This window comes from Miniopterus schreibersii, assembly GCF_964146895.1.
Source record: "Miniopterus schreibersii genome assembly, chromosome: 20".
In the NCBI taxonomy this organism is placed as follows: Eukaryota; Metazoa; Chordata; class Mammalia; order Chiroptera; family Miniopteridae; genus Miniopterus; species Miniopterus schreibersii.
The window spans coordinates 22,076,935-22,097,184 of NC_138122.1; the positions used below are offsets into that span (position 1 = coordinate 22,076,935).

General features: G+C 48.9%; 1 protein-coding gene and 1 long non-coding RNA gene across 2 annotated transcripts in view; one reads left to right on the forward strand and one right to left on the reverse strand.

The window, feature by feature from the left end:
- Nucleotides 1-3,694: 3,694 nt before the first annotated feature.
- Nucleotides 3,695-20,250, reverse strand: part of FBXW8 (F-box and WD repeat domain containing 8) — an 80,899-nt gene continuing 64,343 nt past the window's right edge. Inside the window, exons 8-11 of the mRNA XM_081123561.1 lie at nucleotides 17,726-17,853; nucleotides 9,514-9,687; nucleotides 7,043-7,153; nucleotides 3,695-6,449 (exon numbers count right to left, since the gene is read on the reverse strand). Coding sequence (XP_080979687.1) covers nucleotides 6,305-6,449; nucleotides 7,043-7,153; nucleotides 9,514-9,687; nucleotides 17,726-17,853 — 558 coding nt within the window. The 3' untranslated portion in view covers nucleotides 3,695-6,304. The remainder of the gene's footprint in view (nucleotides 6,450-7,042; nucleotides 7,154-9,513; nucleotides 9,688-17,725; nucleotides 17,854-20,250) is intronic.
- On the forward strand, nucleotides 4,551-11,661 carry LOC308550126. Its single transcript, XR_013997842.1, has 5 exons — nucleotides 4,551-6,593; nucleotides 7,020-7,185; nucleotides 9,492-9,713; nucleotides 9,967-10,048; nucleotides 10,884-11,661. It is a non-coding gene; the product is annotated as an uncharacterized lncRNA (long non-coding RNA).

The window sequence follows — 20,250 nt, forward strand, 5'->3', positions numbered from 1 at the left end:
TGGCAGCTGCTATTATTTGCATTCTGGAATTTTCAATTCATAGTTTTGACCCAAGTGTGCTTTACAGTACTTGTTATACGCACGTGTTGGGGTTTAGGCTCGACAAGGGACCGACGGCAGGCCGTGCGGTCTTTCACCTGTTCTTGGCCTGGCCCCCAGCTTTCTCTTCACAGAGCATCACCTTAACCCCGTACCTGTCTCACGCACGCAGAAGCAAATGTGTTGTTTAGGATGAAGTTACTGTCGGAATTTAAACTTAAAAACCAAAACAGTGGCAAGGTGAGTTGAAGAAGAGCGGGGGCAGTGTGGAGGGCAGGAGTCCCCAGGGCTGCAGACCCGGCTGGCGGAGGCTCTTGCCCGCATCCTGTTGTCAGTAAGCACCCGGCAGGATGGGCCAGGGCCTCTGAACCCAGCTGTGCCTGAGGAACGCTGGCCTGGGACACGCCACCAAGGTCTCACGAGGTGGACTGCGGCCTCCACGCCCCCAGTGCTGGCAGACGGATGGTCAGGCTGCTGGCCCAACTCTGGGTAAGTGACAAAGACGGGCTGGAGGCCTGTTTGGAGCTCTGCATCCTAGACGCAATTCGACAACCGTTTAGGCACCCAGAGTGGTAGGTCGGGGCGAAGGCGTCCGCTTCCTGCCCTCCAGGGGCCACAGTCTAGTGGGAAAGACCAACCCTGACACCAGGAAGCGGACAGCCAGGCAGTTTTCTGGGGGTGGGGGGATGGGATGGGATCTCCCTCCCGCTCCCCTGCCGCTGGGGATTATTTTGCTCATGCCCTTGGGTTTCCTGGCTGCCAGCAGGAGGAGGGATCTAGAATCACTGGACAGCCAGGCTTGGGGGGATCTGGCACAGGAAGGGTCCCCTCCCCATGCCGAGTGAGACAGACCCCGGGGGGTCACTGAGCAGCAGGATCGCTGGCTGGGCCACCGGAGGCCTGGATTTTCTGGGACGCTCCCAGTTTGCTTCAGTTTTGTTCTTCTCAACAAAGGCAGTTCATTAATGTAAAGTGCTTTTATAAATAATAAATCCGTCAGCCCCCGCGCCTGGAGTTTGAGTTTGGGAGATGTGGGCTCACATCAGATGTTCTCTCAGACCACAGAGGGGGCCCAGCGTGATGTCTCTGAAGCTTTGGGTTGCCGCTTACCTTAAACAGCTAATTAATGTGAGACTGATTCACCGGGAGCCCAGTCCCCTGCTGCTCGGAGGAGAGATTTGTTCAGTCACCGACGGTGTCCTCTGACTGGCAGGGTTAGGGCTGGTTTCCACCAGAGCCTGGGCTGCAGCGCTCGCCTGGCGCCCCCCCGCCTGGCTCCAGGGTGCCATGTCTGTGAGGCTGGGCTTTTGCTCTTTCAGTAGTTTGGGGAGTGACCAGGTTGGCTGTGAGTTGGTACAAACCTCCCAGAAAGGGTAGGTTAACTCCCCACCGTCTAGTGGGGCTGCTGGCCTTTGATTAACAAGTTGAGGGTTGTTGCTCTGGGCACAGGCCTTGAGGTGGCCATCTGGCAGTGTGGTGCGTGCAGAGGACCCAGGCAGGTGGCCTGGACTAGCGGATGCGCCCAGGAGGGGCCTGCTGGCTGCATAGGCCCAGAGCGGGCGCAACCCCCAGGCCCCTGGATGGGCCACCTCATCGAAGCAGGTTATGTTTGTTCTGAAATTTGTTCTAAAATAGCCACGTGATAAGTCAAACAGATGCGTTTGTAAGCAGCCTCCCTTCTCCCTTCTATCAGGAATTGCACTAGTGACTATGAGGAAGTGGGCAGAAATCAAGGCAAAGTCAAATATTTGAAGGAAGCTGATAAGTCCGGGATGTGAGGGCCTCAGGCTCTGGGGGGGTGGAGGAGGGGGGAGACCAGGCAGGGGCCCAGTCCAGGTGGCAGGGTGAGGTCACTTCTCTGTTTGTTCTTTACCCAGGAATCAAGTCGAAGGTGGGATCCTGTCCTACTCTGCCCATCTCACCAAGGGGGAGAGTTACCAGAAGTCAGCCTTTGGACGAGTATGGCAATTTGACACACACACGGCCATTTGGTAGGTTTACAAAAGGGCTGTGTAATGGAAAGCTAATGGGAGGAGCTCAGGGGACACATTCTGCAGCCACGTTCAACATGAATTATGGATAAGGCAATGGTAAGGTAACAGCAAGCTTCCAATTTTGGCCAAGCACCCTCGTAGGGAAGGAATTATTGCTAGACTTTAACAAAACAATTCCATTATCCCCTGGTCCAAGGCACTGGGAGGCTCTCTCTGTGCCTCGCTAACGGGAGACAGGTCACAGACGGACCCGATCCTGTCACTGAGCAGCTGTACCTGCCCTCACTGGCTGCACTGACAAGGCTGAAGCTGAGCCGTCACTGTGAACGGCACAGTGACTTACGGAGGCTGCTGCCGAGTTAAAAATACTAGTTGCCTTGGCAAGGGTTCTGTGAACACCTGCTCTGCAAGCTGTCCTCCCACATGGTGACCTTGGGAAGGCCTTGGGGAACTGAGTGGGAGGGCCAGGGTTTTAAGCTCATTTCCCAGGGCATCTGAGTTGCTGTTGTCCCTGGGCTCTCCTAGAATCCAACACGTGCCAGCAGGGGCTCTGCGTGCATGAACTTGGCCCGGCTGGACTGAGCACTGATGGCCACATATATGGCTGCTTGTCCCTCTGACCCGCTCGCTGACCAGAGTCAGCAGAGACTAGGTTCTGGTCTGTACCCCAGGAGTGGTTCATGGGCAGAAGTAAGGTCACGGGATGTGCTGAGAAGCAGTTTGCTGCCACCTCCAACTCAGAGACATAAAGAGGCAGCATGCAGCCTGGCCCTGCACAAGGGAAGACGGGACACGATGGGATCAGTGCTGGGGTGGTGGCAGCGTTCCTTCCCTTCCCAGGGAACGAGAGGGTCCACGGTGCCCAGACGTCGCAAGCCTATGCTGGAAGCCACGTTCAACACCAGAGCTGAGCGCGAGCGGCGCCCCACGGCACCGCGCGGCCCAGCGGGGGCGTCAGAGGCAGCCCGTCCAAGTCGCCGCAGGCCCTGCAGCGGCAGCCAGGTAACCATCTGGTGTGGCGGCGTGGGGGGAGGCGGGCGGGCCCGTGCGGCCGCTCCGCGAGCTCGGCCGCCGCAGCTGCTGCCCCACGCAGAGGCCCGAGTCGGGAAGGAGGCAGCTCGTCTGAGTTGCTGTCGGACTGGCCCGTAATGGCCAGCCACCAGCTCGCAAGGCTGGGGCCTCTCCAGGGGAAGCCATTTCTTTTACAATGACAGGCAGAGCAGCGGTGGCCAGTGTTTGTCATTTAACTGCAGAGTGCGCCTCCAGTTCCCGAGGGGACATGGAAGACTTCCTCTTGGGGGCGGCAGGCTTCCCTAGGACCCCAGCTCCCGCTCAGGGAAACTCGGTGTTTCCTCCGGCTGAAACCCAGGGAGCCAGGGTGAGGCTTCTCCTTGCCGTGGGAAGGCGACGCCTGGGTAATGGCAGCACGTGGCTTGGGTCGAAGCACAGTCTAGCGGCAGCGATGAAATTCTCAGAAAATGCTAATGTACAATTTCACATGTAATTCTGTGGGTTTCTTGGCTCCTGGGCTAAGAACCCTGTAGTGGTGGTTCTGAGAGAGAGGACCGTGGATGGAAGAACCAGGCCACCATGCACGGTGCGACAGGCAGGGGACTGTCACCGTACACCATGCCAGAGGTGGCAAATCATCTGAGCAACAAAAAAGTTTAAAAATTTAATATTAGAACCAACCCAGACATTATGAAGTAGAAAGCAAAAGTCACGATGTTTTCAGACAAAGACACAAGAGCGCTGGTGTCTGGCCCTCTGGTTTTCCCACAGCACATGAGTCTCTCTTGTCTGCAGGGGAGACAGCGGGGGGAGTCTGAGAAGCAGAAGGCAAATCTGCTACCAACCCAGAACATGGGGAGAAGCTCCCCGAAAACAGCCAGCGGGGAAAAGGTAAGGTGGGCCGAACAGGAGGGGTGGACACGGGCCAGGGCTGGACTCTGTTGCTGGGTAAATGCGGTTTACAAAGGGGCGCTGATCCTCTCCCCGTCCGGCCGATTCCTCGGGGAGGTGAAGCCTACAGCAGGAAGCTGACCGAGGGTGGCGGGCTTAGAGAGGACGGCTGGGGTCCGACAACCTCTCCTGCACAAAACCCAGGCGCTTTTCATGAATGGGAGATGAGTTATAAACAGGTTGGGGAAAACCCGCCTGTGTAACATTTTACACTGGACTGGCTGTTGGCAGTGAATAACAATAGTTTAAAACTACTTTTAATTTTAATACAATTGCCTGGTCAGATTTCTTTTAAACTGTTTAATTATGTAAAATTTCTGCCCAGCTAGGGAGGGAGAACATACCTGCGAAATGAACTGTGAAATCAGACTGACAAGAATGTTTCTTAAAAGGAACCAGGTTGCCCAGTGGCCGGGCTGCATTAAGACTACAAGAGATGAAAACCTTATAAAAGGGAGGTCGGAGGGAGTCAGACACCCGCATAACAGTGAGTAAATACTCACTGCTAACTGCAGAGCGGCTTCATTTATGAAGTAATTGGGTTGAAAGGAAGCAGAGAGCCTTTGGGCCAATGCTGCCTCCCCAGGAAGGCAGCCTGAGAGGAAGCAGGGCTCTTCATCTGGCCCCACTGGCCTCCCAGCTGGACGTGGAATTTTTAACGACAGCCTTCAGGACTCGGAGGTGCTGGGGCTGAGTACTGGCGCATGGTGCCCGACTTGACACGCTCGTGGATGGGAGAGAAGCTCCACTCCCGTGGCCAAACCATCCCCATGCTGAAAGTGCTCGGTCTGTGCCTAGAGTGGCTCCCTTCCTGTTCCTGACAGTCCCTTGTGCTCCCTTTTATCGTTCTTGATCAAGACTTGTGTGTTTTGTCTTCCCAAAAATGAAACTTTACTATTCAGTTTTCTATTTCAATAATGTGTTTTTATTGTTGGAATGCCTTCCCCCCCTTCCTTTGGGATCACTGTTAGCTGTTCCCCCAGAAAGCTTAGGGAAGGTAAGTTCTATTAAAGTTGCAGCTCCTCCCAGGCCCGCTCTGGCCTCACCCCCTGGGTTTTGGTGCTGTGCTTTCCTCACTGCCCAGGTCTAGAGTTCATAATTTCCCACCTTGATTTCCTTCTTTAAAACCAAGTTAATTCAGAGCATTTGGGATTTGCAGGTTTATGTTTCCATTATTTAGCTTTCTGATGGTCTCAATTTTATTGTATTAGGATTGGGGGTCACTGAATATGGCCTGTATGGTATCAATTTCTGTGCATGGTCTATGGGTATTTGAAAGGTACAAAATTCCATATACACGGTAAGTCTTAATGCTTAAGTGTTTTTGCTGCTTTGATCTGTTGCTAACCCACTAGGAATGTGGATTTTGTTTCTATTTTGAAGGCCTATTAGGTGGCTGCTGCTGCGAACACTGTAAATCAAGAGTAATGCAGCAGTTCACCCCCTTAATCCTCTGGAAATGGAAGCTATTTATCAAATGAACAGTTCTCTCATGTTGTTTAATACGGTGGTTCCTCAGATAGCTCACCCACTTCTCACCCATTCTCCATTGTAGAATCGCAGCCGTCTCACTTGGAGGATGGCTATTTATTCAATGACTATATAGAAAATATCTGCTTTGTATCACATGTTGTAGATGCAGTAGTAAGCAAAATAGTCCTTAATGGTATAAATATATAAACTGTGGTAAAGCTCTGTGGAAAAGTACTACTAACCCCAGGTTTGCACTGGGTGGGGATGGTGTCAGGGAAGCCCACCCTAAGTGAATACTTGATCTCATCCAAGGATGGGTGGGTGGTGGAGCCTTGTAGACTCAGAGACTAGCACACCCAAAGGGGAAAGGAAGGGTCTGAGGCTGGAAAGACGGCCAGCAGGTGGGAGCAGGGCCCAGAAGGGCCTTGTTCACAGTGATAACCCCAGGCCAGAGCCACAGCAGCAGCCAGGCCCTGCCCTGTAGTGTCCATGACGATGTGGAAGATCCACAGGCATCAGGAGAGATGGAAACCCTCCTGGGGGTGTCACTCCTCAGACAGGTGGGAGCAGAGGAAGGGCTGAGCTAGAGGGAGGGGGCTGTGGGAAGGAGGTCTACATTTGAGTCATCAGTGTGCGGTTCTCAAAGTAGGAGAGAGGGACCAGTGAGATGAAATAAGCCTGACAAAGACGGGAAAAGTGAAGGCAGTTCAGGAAGGTGGGTGTCACGCAAGTGTACCCTGGGCTTGCCTGCTTCCCCCAAACCTTTGAAACCAGGTGCAGAGTTCCTCTGTTGTTTTCAAATTCATAAAATTGGTTCTTCCCATTTTCTCTGTTCCCTAAGTACTGTCATAGGGAAAGGAGAGCGCAAGGTCATAGTTGTGGCCTGCCGTGGTGTCCCAGGATGAGCGGCAGATGGGAAGAGCACTCTGAAAGGCCAGCCGGTCCACCGCGAACTCGTAGGCACGGATCAGCCCCCAGTGTCTAGAAAGAGCACAAAGAGGGCCATGCCCTGAGGCTTCTGTCCATGCAGCAGGCACTTGAGACAGGACAGTGATTCATTTTAAATCTGTCCTCTGGGCCCACAGTGCACTGGACACTCAGGATCCCGGGACTAGAGGTAAACGAGTAAGTGGCCAAGTTTGGTGGTGGGAGTTAAGTGCTAGGAGGAGAGGCTGTTTAGAAGCCAGGTCAACAAGCTAGTAAGAGGAGGCACCAGCATGGGGGTCTCCTGTTTGGCAGCTGAGTTACCCAGCCAGCCACCCAGCAGGGTGACTAAACTCAGAGGCCTGGGCTCTGCCTGTGACTAGGATGCTAACCCCCACCAGCCTCAGCTTATAGGGCCAGCCCTCCCTGTGTCCCCACCCAGGCAGCCAAGAGATACTGTGGGGAAACCACTTAAAACTGGCACTTAGCATATTAATTGCTAACATCACTCACTCTATTGCATCTGTATGTGGCTGCGCCTAGGGGCATCCAGGAGGGAGTACTGTGGCACTGTGGGGGTGGATTCTATTCTAAAATCAATCGGAATTATCTTTTCTGCACATCCAGCCCAAACCTCCCAGCCCACTGACCTGCGGTGTGTGGTGAAGTCGTCTAGATCGGCACTGCGCACTAGCCTCCTGTAGGGCACGTTGGCCGTGATGAGGCTGTGGCTGTTGAAGGAGATGTGGCGGACGGGGTGCCTGGAACACACGGGGAGAGCGCTCTTGTCAAGGTAAGCCCTACAACCTCAGGAGTAGAGCGCAGCAAGGGCTCCTAGAGCCCTCTGAGCAAGCCAGTGCTTCTTGTACAGAGGAGAAAACTGGGCCCCAGGGGATGGTGTCTCACCTTTGTTCCCCAAGTTAGTTTGAGCCAGGTCCCACTCTGTACACAAGTCTGGATGCCCCCACCAACTTGGTTTTGGACATCAAAGATAAACTCAGCAGCACACAGTAGAGAACACCCCCATTTCTGCCCACCCCCAGGCTGGTGTTGGACCATTCAAGCTCTCTGCAGGCACGCAGATCCATAAAAGGGCCCCTTTTAAATTTGGGAGGATCCATGTGACACAGGTGGTCTAGGTTGTGAAAGCACATTCAGAAAACCTTGCCATAAAATGGCTTGAAATATGTGTAGCAAAGGCTTTGTCCACTGCCCACTGTGACCATAGCACGGAGCCAGAAACACTGAGAAACAACGTCCAGTGCAAGCAGATGCCTGCCATCAGAGAGGCCTAACTGGTCAAGAAGGTAAGACATACAGGGTGGGCAAAAGGAGGTTTACAGTGTTCCCAGAGCATGAGAGACAGTGTAAGCCACACAGATGGGACAGAATCCAGCACCAGGAGGAGGGCACGAGACCATGGGTGGGCAGGGTCTGTTCAGGCTGGGCCAGCAGGGCACAGGCTTCTTGGCTAGAACAAAGGAGTCTCTTGTAAATAAGTTGGGGGAGCCCAGCAAGGCAGGAGGAATGGAGAGCAAAGGATGGGTGTGAGCAGGACTCAAGGAGGACAAGGGACCAGGAATCCACCAGCCAGACCGCACCTGGCTGACAGATGGACTACCAACAGAAGGGGGGACAGGAGGGAGGACCTGGAGAATTTAAAGTGGACAGTGGGGCAGGACAGGAAACTGCCCGAGCAACAGCTGGACCAGTGCTCGAAGAGCATCGGAATGGCAGCGAACAGTGTGGCAGGTGACTGAAGAGGTATCAGCCCTGTTCTGGTGAGAACGGTGACCTATGATGGACAAGCCACTGAACAGGGGTAGAACTGGACGTGCATTTACAAACAAGTTTGGAGGGCGGAGACTGGGACAGCACCACAATCCTGGGAAGACCCTACTTACCTGGCTTCACCAGAATGACTCATCCAAGGGCACGCAGCGTTTCAGGAAGAGAAAATGAGATCTGCTGGAGTCTGGGCCTAGGGAACTGTCCTAGAGGCCAAGGGGAGCCAGCTCTTGAACAATTAAAAGGGATTCCTCAAAGGCAAACACTGCTGGGAGTCCAATGTGTGGGAGTTTTAGTTGCCTTTTGGCACCACCTGGTGGCAACTCAGTGCATCACCACCGAAGTCCACAAAAGGGCCTCTGGACTGGTCTGTGGATTACCCTGTGGGACAGGGCCAGGCAGTGCAGGCGCCATGCAGGGCTGTAGCCTGAAAACGCTGCTGGCCGAGGCACTCTCCAGCACTGCCCTCCAAGGAAGAAACCAAATTCTTCTTTTAACCTGGCCACCTCTTGTACTTAAAATGAAAACTGCTGCCTTCTCACGGGTCTAATTTATCATGGTTGCATTAGAGAGGGAACAAAAGCTCAGTTCATATTTGCAGGCATCTGTGCATGCTCTCCTCTATTCTCACAGTCTGCTTGTCCCTGAACATTTCTTTACAATGGTACTAAGGGACAGCTGGGGAGAAAGCTTGTGGCCTTTCATCCTACCTGCCTCAAAAGCAGGTTCTGGGCGGATGTGGGTGAGGTGGGATGATCCCTGTTTTAAAGGTCAGGAGCAAGCTGGAAAATGTTTACCCAGTTAGGCCCCCCTCATATACATGTACCTACACCTGTGAAGCCATCTGCCTGAGCTCAGGAGAGTACCTATTTCTCTCCTGAATATTCAAGTTAAAGGTTGAGACTCCACATCCCTCCAAGTTCAAGCCTGAATACTTTCAGTCCTAAGTGCCCTTCCAAACAGTATAATGAAATGGGCAGAAAACCACATCCTACTGTTGAGACCGATGTGGAGGGAGGTAGGCCTGGCCAGCCCTGCCTCCACACTGTCTCGCCTACACCTCAGTCAGGGAGTCCCTATGGTCTCTACCAGAGCTGGGAATGAATTAGGGCAGTTTTCACAATGTAAGAGAGGAAATGCCTCTCTACTGACCAGCTCGTTTTGAGCTTGAGTTTCCTCATCTGAAAAATGGAGATAATAGCAGCAGCTAGTTCACAGGGTTATGGTGAGGACTATAATCCCTAGATGGCACTGAGCACAATGCCTGGCTCAGAGGTTGACTAGTATTATCATTATTATTATTATTACTAGAAACACCAAGAAACAGCCTTACCTGGAATGCACCTCCCACAGCTTCTGGTTCATCCGATAATCCCACACACAGACCAGGCCCTCCTCGCCCCCGCTGACAATTTTCCAGTCATCCATCTGGACTGCGGAGACTCCAAGTTGGTGGGCAGAGAACGACAGGGCGATCTTGTTGGTGCGGAGGTCATGGATTCTCACCCTGGAAGGCCCAAGATGAGCATGGAGGTTAGAGTGAAAGGGAATGACAAATCCCTCCTTGGCTGTGCTGGTTGGTTTATGAACAACAGTCCTATGAAAACAAAGACCACAAAACCCTTGTGGTTGCAACTATCTAAACGCCGATATAAAATATTATCTCCTTAGTACACTGTTGTACATAGGAGGTCAAGAAGCAAAGAATGATTTAAAAGCACATAGAACAAGATAGACTCAGGACAACTCCAGTAGCTGCTCTATTGTTCATTTATCTGCTCAACAGGGAAGACTCCTGTCCTGGGTGCCCATCCAGAGGGAAGCTGAGCTCTGACTCCACCCCTACATGGATGTCGGCTATCCTAAGGGTAAGTTTAACTCTCAGCATGGAAATTTTGCTGGTGGTATAATATTCTGTTAAGGGTAAGAGGTAAATTAGTTACTTATCTACCACCTGAACCCTTACCTGGTTGGGAAAATAACATTTAACTCAACTCTGTTCATCACCATCTTGCTGAAATTTGGGAAGGGAGCACCTACAGTTGAGCAAGTAGAACAGAATTGTGAGAAGTGACTGCCCAGTGGCCACATACTCTTACCGAAAGTCTGGAAAGAACCACTTGCCTCATCATCATCTGAATTCCTTTTTTTCCTCCTCACCCGAGGATATGCTTTTTATTGATTTTAGAGAGGAGAAGAGAAACATCTATCAGTTGCCTCCCGTACATGCCCCGAATGGAAATTGAACCCGCCGCCTTTCAGTGTACGGGACAATGCTCCAACCTAGGGCAACACTGGGCAGGGCAGTCATTTGAATTTAAGAACCTCTTTAAAAACTATTTTTTATACAAGTATGTGAACTTCCACATCAGGATAAATTAGATGAGATGGAAATCTCTTACCCAGTAGAAATTCCAACATACTTAGCTCCTGAAATAAAACACAAGAGCAGAAACTGACTGTGGAAAAATGTATGTACAGGTGAACTGAACTCAGCTGGCAGGGGCGCTGGGCAAACATAACACTAGCATGCTCAGTGTGACCAAAAGCATACGCTCAACACCAAAAATGTGGTGAGAAGGGACTGTCTGAAACATGGTCCATGTCCTACACTCTTAATTATTTTGAACCGGAAGTTGTATACCAGCTTACCTACCAAATAGGAACGCATAATTAAGAGGTTTTTGTTTTTTCTTTCAACAGAAAAGGACTCAAGGTGACCTACCGGTAGATACTCTGAAAGTGATGCAGCAAAATACTGGGAGGAGCCCATGCACAGGCCACAAAGTGACAAACACTAAACCTAGCACGAGGAGACAGCTTAAGTAAGACCCAATACAGGACAAGCCCACCTACTCAGAAGAGCTTTGAACAGGTCACAAAGCAAAACTCAATATATGCTACACACATGATAAGCAGTAATTGCAATAAACAGAAATACTATCTAAGAGTATCAGGAAGTGGAAACAGCCAAAAGAAGTCTTAAAAGAAACCTAAGGAAAAGAGACACTGCCTATTAAGGAGTGATGATCAGACTGGCAGGAAAAACAAGAAACGTTCAGGGGGTGGTGAGTTTGGATGGCAGTCAACGAGCTCAGTCACCCGAGTATGAGGTCAAGCAATCGCGGTGGAGCCCTGTGCAGCCATTAGAATGAGGCAGATCTGTGCACACGCACACTGACGGGCAGCCATCCCCAAACGCCGCCGCCGGGTCCACCACGGGCCCAGCACGTGGCAGTGGGGAGGGCGTGCGCTGTGCACATGCAGACACGCTTCAGAAAAGGCTCCCTGTCCCTGGAAGACTGACTTCTCCCTATTTATGTCTCTGTGTTTTTTAATTCAATTTTGAATGTGCAGATTACTTGTTTAAGTAAAACTGAAAAAATTTAAAGAGAAGATTCTGAAAGGACAAATGCAAACTGGCTGCGGTTACCTTGGGAAATAAAGAGGGAATAACGGTAGTGTTTACCTTTCGTTCTGGACACTGCTGTGTTGTCGCAGAAAAGAGCTCATTCATGATGGGAGGGACACCTGGGGGCGTGCACAGGCCTTCTGTTTCTCTAAACTGCACACATACCTTACACACACCCCCATACAGATATTCTGTTTCAAATACAGATGTAATCTCAGCACAGAGGAAAGATCCATGAATTCCTCCTGGCTGGGACATGCAACCAACTAGGCGATGCATATTAATGGGGCCTCTGTTACTCCAGCAAGCCTCAATCCCCCACTTCCCAGCGAGGGAGGTGGGCCTGGAGAGATGCAGAGAGAACGTACAATGTGCTGGCAAACCAGGGTCTCCCCCTGCCAGCACTCAGAAACACTATCTAGGCACTGGTGGGTGAGAAAGGGGGAAGTACAGGGCTGTAAAGGGAACGCAGCCTAGAGCCACCGCAGCTGCACCGCTTACTAATGGGGACCTGAAAAGGACAAGGGAAAAGAACATTTTAGCCCCAATACTTTCCAGCGCATATTTGGTTAATACGGGTCTACTTTGCCATGGTGACTTTCATTAAGAACCCCTCTGTGAAATATTTATGCTCTGTAATTTACAGTTTGGCTGTTTAGGAAACAAAGGCAAACACAAATTTGGTCCAGAAGTTCAAAGTTTGCCATCTGTTTTCCTATTGTATTTAGATAGCACGGATGGCTCCAAACAAAATACACAAATACACCAAAAGATGCAGCATTTGTGCGTTTGTATCACCAAAGAAAACAAAAATGGGCCAAAACAGACCTGAGCGTCTCCCCACAGGGAAAAGGGAAAAGCGTTTATGCAACATCTCACAGGCATCGCTCTGGCTTCTGGAAGGCCACATGAGCCATGCAAATCCACATTCAGAGCCCGGGTCTGCCTTGGACATCTGACTGTGCGCAGCCCCAACCTGAACAGCAGTGGGCCTTGGCATAGCCTGTGTCCTCAGCACTCAAATCAAATACCCGAAGCTGGGAGACAGGTAGCACAGCAAAGAGGCACAGATATATGCCAAGGCGACCGATTCCAGGGGCAAAAAGAAGCCAATGGTAGATATGTGAGTCCCCATCTAGCGCGTATTTCATCAACGTTCCCCGTTGAAAAGAAAAATAATTGGTCAGAAAGCTGTAATTGTATTATGTTTAATATTCATGGTTGGGCTTGGAGGGCTGTTCCAACACTCTCTCTCTCCAGCCCCTCTCTAATGAAAACTGCACTGTAGGAGTCGGCTCTAGCCCGCCAATTAAAACAAAAGACACCAGAACCTTCCAAAGACTCCAACAGAGGAGCATCCATCTGATGGGCAGGAAAACGTGCTGGAAGGGAGAGGGAGGCACGCTCTGGTTGGTCCTGTGCTGAGCTTTGAATAACTTATTACAACACTTGCAGATGGAGCAAATACGACATTTATGCCCCACTCTCTCTCTCTGTAACAGCAGGCAGCAGGGCCGGAAGCACGCGGCAACTCTGTATTTGTCAGGGCAAGAAGTGAGCTCCGAGACTCTTTAATTGGGGGTCACAACTCAGGCACGCTTCCCACTGCTCTGGATTAAATAATCCCATGTAATAATAAGGCGAACTGTATTAGGTGGCAAAGGAGAAGCCTATTCCCACTCTGGCTCGGCAGTTTCATTAAGAAGGACCTGACCTTCGGCTATATTTCTATCCAGAAAATAAAGGCAACAAGCAAGAAGGCATTAAAATGTAGGCTCTTTTTAAAAAAATGACCAAATTAATCAAGAAAACTAGTATTAAAAAAAAAAAAAAAAAATCAATACATGATTCTGTTTTGTTTCATTGAACCTGGGCTATTAAAGAGGATTTTAAATCTAACCTATATCCCCAAATCAATAGCTTTATCTATATAACAGTGATGATGGTCTTTAGTAAATCATTCATTTGAAACAGCAACTAGAAAAACAGCCCAGTTTTATCCAACTAGGCTGTGCAGAGAGCTCTCCATTTCAAAGCTGTGTCTCTGAAGGGTCCAATTCTCTGTATGTTGCCCATTGAGTAACAGTCCCTCAGACTAATCACTCAACCTTCCTGGACCTGTTTCCTCAGCCAGGTCAATATTAGATGGTCTTGAAGAGCTCTGCTTGATGGAACATTCTATGGCCCCTAACAAGCCAGCCCAGTGACCCCAGGCTTGTCTCTGAGCATGCAGGACAGCTCCAAAGCAGCCCAGCGGAGGCTCTGAGAACCCCCTAGACTGACCCTGCTGCCATCTCAGACTAACCTGAGGGGCACACGTGTGGACAGAGCCAGAGGGACACAGCAAAGGCTTTGGAAACTGAACGGACACTAGAATGACCACCCACAGAAGACAACACAGAACTTGCAGTCTGAACCTAACCAAGGAGACTGCCTGCCTTAAAATAAATAAATACATAAATCTCAACAGTCTCCAGAGGATTATTTAACAGACCCAAAGTGGACACAAAATAACAAACTGTCCAGGATACAACCCAAAATTACTTGACATATCCCCACCTCCCCCCCAGCCCCGCCCAAAACAACAACAACAGGAAAATGTGACCCATTCTCAAAGGAAAAAACAACTCACAGATATCAACCCTAAAACCACCCAGACTTGGGGAATCATTAATGACTTAAAGCAGCTATTGTAACTATAATCCATGAGGTAAAAGTAAAATGGTAAGAAAGACTGACATTCGGAACAGAGAAATAGAAACCACGAAAAAGAATTGAATGGCAGTTGTGGAACCCAAAAATACAAAATCTGAAATAAAAAAGTCACTGGAGGGGCTCGCAGCAGAATGGAGACGACAGAGGAAGAGCCAGTGAACCTGAAGTTAAACCAATAGATATTATGCAATCTGAAGAACAGCAGTTAGGAAAGAAAGTGAACGGAGCTTCAGCGGCCTGTGAGGAAACACTGAAAGGTTCAGAGTCCCAGAAGAAGACAAAGGGATTAGCGCAGGAAAAAATATTTGAAGAATGGCCAAACACCTCCCAAGTCTGGTGGAAGACATAAATGTACAGATTCTAAGTGCTCAATGAACCCCAAACAGAGCTTATACTTTTAAAAAAAAGCAATCCATTTCCTGTTGATTTCTCTTGGTAACCCATTCAGGCTTCTCATAAATGGTCTAATTCCTAAACTGTTCGGTCATTTTGCCTTCGCTGAACAAATACATGCTTTCATTCCACTGAAAACACCACTGACTGTAGGAAGCACCATTATGTAACATTTAAAAATTCTGCCAATTTAAAGATGCCGATTTCACAGAAGTGAAAATGTAAGGAAAAAAAGTATGTCTTAGAATAAATACAAAACATATTGTGCACTCACTGAGCACTCGGAGATACTGTGGTAAGTAGAACAGACACAAGTCCAATACCTACTCTAAGCCACTTCTCTTCTGACATTACTCATTGCTTGCTTCTTGCTTTAGCAGGAAAGACCAAATATGCATTTAGAAAAACTCACTGATCTACACTGTTAAAACTCTTGTGCAAAGCCCCCCTCCCCCCTCTCACTTTATATATAGCCCTTTTCGCCCAGCAAGGGAAAAGCACAATCCAATAACAACTCAGTTTCCACCCTAATCAGGCTCTTAATCTTCATCAGACACTACCTTCTGTTTTTTTTCTGGAAAGGGTGACAGGCTAGGTGACCTTTTTTCATTTTTAATTTCAGCCTATTTCCACCATTGTCACCCCCACCCCCACCAAAACAGAAACTCCTTGCAAATTCCACCCATGTTTGCAAACTAACTCAAGCTGACTTCCTTATTTTAATGCAGAACTATTTTTGTCTTAATCTGGGACACGTTTATGTATCTTTACAGCCCATTTCATTCTCAAGTTATTTACAAAGTACTGAGAGAATGCACTGGAAATTCAGTTTTTTAAATTTAAAAAAAAGGAGAGTTCTAGGTTTTCAAAAATTGCATCAGCCATTAAGTAACAGACAAGGATATAGTTCTCTTCATAGTATCTGACCCCTTACTCCTCCCCCTTTTGAAATAAAACATAAGCTGTACGAGCCTGGGTGTCCCTCTCTGATGAGATCCTGCTCGTAGCTATGAAGCCTTTGAGAAAAAACCAAAACACCCCACAATGTCTCCCTCCGCTTCGTTTAAAAGTGCAGGTCCCTTACTCTGTCCTTCTCCCAGATGCGCAGTGTGTACCCGCGTTTCGAACTCACACAGCCAGCCCTGCTGCTCGGACGCCAGGAGTCCTCTTCCCTGCGAGGGTGAGCGCGGACGCATGGGCAGGGGCCAAACGGCTGGCACGCGGGTCTCGTGCTGCCCCGACTGAAGGCCACTGTGAGAGTCCCCGCCCCGACTCCACACCACGAGTCTGTTCTTTTCATCCAGAGAGCCGAGGTTTAAAACAACAACACTGGTTACTAGCAAATTGGACTTAACGTGGTCCGATCTGGACGCACAATAACCGAGAACCCTTTCACACCGAGCAGTTGGCTCCTCTCTGGCAACGGTCACATAACCAGGCAGCCCTGCTCCAGGGGGAAAGTCAGCTTCACTGAGTGTATATACTGAGTACATGCACCTCGGACTAACCGCCAGCCCCGGGCACAGCTGACAGCGGTGGCGACAGCCTGGCTTCTCGGTTCTAGGGCTGACCGGGCTAAGGTATGCAGAAGGCAGAGGTCTCCTCTCTGGAACACCATCCTGGTTTCCTGGGACTGTGGCTCTGCCTGACCACCTAAATGGCCTTGCTGGTAAACAATGTCTGAAGCCAGCCTAACCTACGATCCCCAACCCTTCCATCTGCATGCCCCAGAGCCCTCTGCATGTGCTCTCCTGGAAAGCGAGTAGCTGCGAGGTCCCTGTGGGGAGATCCTATAAGATAAGCTTGGAGCCTTTGTGTAGCTCAGTCTGGAAACTAAGACGTGAGACTAAAACTACAAACTGATGTGTTTCATTTGCTGGGGCACACGTGGGGCCACTTATCAAGCCTAGTGTGGGTTTTTTTAAAGAGAAAAACTGGATACACTGAGGAGTTCAATTCTCAAGCCCTGGAAATACTGGCCATTTTAGGAGGCCTTGAGAAAAGTGATCGTCTTTTCTTTCAGGAAAGCTACTCACATTTTCTTCTGACTCTAAGGGAAGGGGATAGTAGAGGGGTGAAGGTCAGGAGTTGAAAATATTATTTGACAAAATCATTATTTTTGCAAGCTGCTACAATGGTGCATCAGAGATGTGGGGTTTGGCACGAAGGAGCACCCGCTCGCGATCTGATCCCCCCACCGAGCAGCCCACCACCTGCAGCCTGGGGCTGGCCCGGGGGAGGGGGCGCCACAGACCCTGGCCTCTAGCCATGCTACCTCTCTTCAGGGGACTGGATCAGACATGGCAGATAACCGGCCAAAAATTAGAAAGGAAAGGAAAAGACAAAGGGAGAGGGCATGGGGAGGGGGGGGGGGAAACCCTAAAATTTGGACTCAGAGTCTTTTCAAACACTTTAATCCTTTCGCGCTGATGGTTCCTGGAGCGTCCATGGCTGGCACGGGCCCTGCAGCGGGAAAATCCGACTCCCCGAGCCAATGCATTGAAGAGAAGACTGCTAATCACCTAAATAGAAACTGGAACCTGTTCACGTGCGGTCTCTTTCCCCCACCACTGGAGGGACACCACAGTGTTCTGAAACACACTCTTGACATCATCTGGCAGGCAACCCTATTTTGTTGAACATGATTCATCCCTTAGGTTATTGTTTTTAATATTAGAAAGTGAGCTTTTAAATGCCAAACAAATTTTGCAGCAGGGAGACAAAAGATACTCCAAGTGGTCTCGCTGGACCTCCACCAACTGCATCCACCAAATGGCTTCCAAGACCACCTTCCCGTGGTGCTGGGGAAACGGGGCAGGGATGGCGCCGTCCAACTATTAGCTAGCCCAAGACTCTGTCCTCCAAGTTCACCGACACAGTATTTATGGGATCGGGCTGAATTCGGGTGGACAAAGCTGTGGAGTGGGAACTGAGGAACATGAGCGGGGGGGGAGCATTGTGGAGGTGGGTGGCCAGGCCGTGGCAGAAACTGCTGTGGCTACACAATCTGGTTACCCAGACATACCTCCTGTCCATGTTGCCACTGACCAGGAGGTTGGGAGGGCTGTCCCTGAGGTTGACGCATGTGAAGTCGCCCAGCGCGTTACCCAGCTTCGAGACGTAGCGCTCCGCTTCCAGGCCGTAGACCAGGATCTGGGGAGGAGGGAAACATGGGGTGTCTGTTACACACGGCAGACCTACACCCAACAGCTTCGTTTTAGCACCGTCCAGGACGGGTTCATTACCTCAGCCCCTGTTAAAGGCGTTCTGCCACTAAAGATCCTGACCTCTTCCAGGTAATGACATTATAGGGATACGGCTATTCAAATGACAAAAGGAAATGCCAAAGAAAATAAGGGAAAACCCTGAGTTCCTCTGTCCAAGGTGCAAACTTGAAGGACACAAAGAAAAATGCCAGATGAGGAAGTTAGGTTTCCTGGTTTCCTAACACAGAGAAAGAGGCAAGGAAGCCAGGGTCACTGACTGCTTCCAGTTTGGAATTAATGGGGAAGCCAACAGGTCGGGAACATGTAGCCGAGCCTCTCTTTCCTCTCTGTAGTCACACCATGGAAGGTAAAAGAAAGAACAGTGCCAGCATCCAGGAGGATGCCACTTGCATAGTCAACTACTGGATGATTCCTTTAGACTAAACCACACACCCAAACCCAAAGTCCTGGTCCCAGTGTTTCCCTCTTCAGTCCCTCTCCACTGGCTCACTTTAAGAAGCTCTGCTCTATAAGATATGGAAGCAAATAAAAGGTATTCTTGATCTCTAGACAATGTAGTCATTAAATGTAAACACTTGCCTCCTCTCCAGCAAAGACAAAAAAAAAAAAAAAAAAAAAAAAGGATGATTCATATTCTTTCTGAAAATTATTTAAGTCCACTATAAAAATCATAGTAACTCAGTTCAACTTGATTAACACTCAATGCTTGCTATGGGTCAGTCACTGTTGTAAGTACTAAGGACACAGTTCTTGCCCCAAAATTCACAGTTCAGAAGCCTCCTCATGACAGAGTTCTGTGCATACATCCTATTATGCTGACCATGGGGTTAAAACTGATCACTGAACTCGAAAGTTTTAACAGGACTATTTTGTAAGGAGCTTCTCCTCTCTTCGTACACATATGAAAAAGTGCTTTTGTTTTCTTATAACCTATTCATTTATCAAGCATTATTACACAGATTCTTACTTAGTCCTGAGAAGTGAATCAATTGTCTCCACTTGGAACTCCATCAATCTCACAGACAAACACACATTTCTAACAAGTGAATCTTTGGATATTCCTAATAGTCCAGGCACTGCTATAATACTAACTATTGCTAACAGCATCCGAAAGACGGTGATTTCCAATTTTAAAATGCCTTGTTAATCCAAAAGACGATAGCGAGCAAGCTAAATTTTACTTGTATTTTCATGCAGCTGAGAATAAAGTTTCTGAGAAAATTTCAACAATTCTAAAATATCCAAAATAAGATTATTCTCCCAGGTAAGAACACAGACATAATCACATCTTCTATCTACAGTGAATAACCTAAAAATTGCATAAAATCAGCTCCTGAAGGTAGAAAAAACTAGAAACAGCAACCTCATGGTCTATCGTAAAAGTACTATTTTGCACTTATCATTACAGACCTTTCAACAGGGTTCTTGGACTCAGCATCATTTTTAAAATATTTCAGCTTCTTTAGCAGGAAGGTAAGCCTTTAAAATGTAAAACGTCCACGGTAAACACAAGAATTAAAGTCTGATACTGAGTCAGTTCCAATTCTCTACTTTTTCTAGAAGTTCTTTTTTGACAAGTGGCTGGACCATTTCTGAGGGATACAATGAGAGCTCATCCCTCTCCAAAGAGCCTCTGCATAAAGACGCCTAAGTTAGCTGTCAGGAGTCAAGTATCTTCTACAGTGTTTAATAATTCAATGAATCAGAACTATCCGAAGAGTACCTGCACCATTATGTTTAGTTAAAGACCACAGAGATTAGAAAACACATTACCCATCTCAGAGGCGGTCCTTTCCCTGTTACAGGTCCCTTAACGACCTTTACCATTCCTCCCTCCCTCCCTCCTTCCCTCCCTCCCTCCCTCTCATACTCTCTCTCTTTTAATAAGGTTGAGCAAATGGGACTTCATTTTATCTGACTGCCACGGCCTGGTGAGATTAATTATTCATGCTCACACTCTCCCTCTTGTTAAGACCATGCATTAGACTAATTTTTCTCTTTATTGCCCTAGTTGGGCGAGTCTCAACCCATGGCCACTTGATTCACCCTCAGAGGTGTATGGAGATGCTGGAAAGAAGGAAAAAGCTACCCATCGCTACAGTCTTGGAGAAAATATTCTGCACTAATGTGACTGCCCAATCAATAGATCTTGCTGGGGATGTTTTCTTTTAAGTACCAAGTGGATATTATGAAAGAGCTTAAATAGTGATTACAGGGCAAATTTTTATAGGAGCCAGGTGCTTCTTCAAGAAATCTCTCAAACAATTAAACCACATTAAGACTGGTGCATATTTTGCAAAGATAACTACAGGAGCTGCAATGT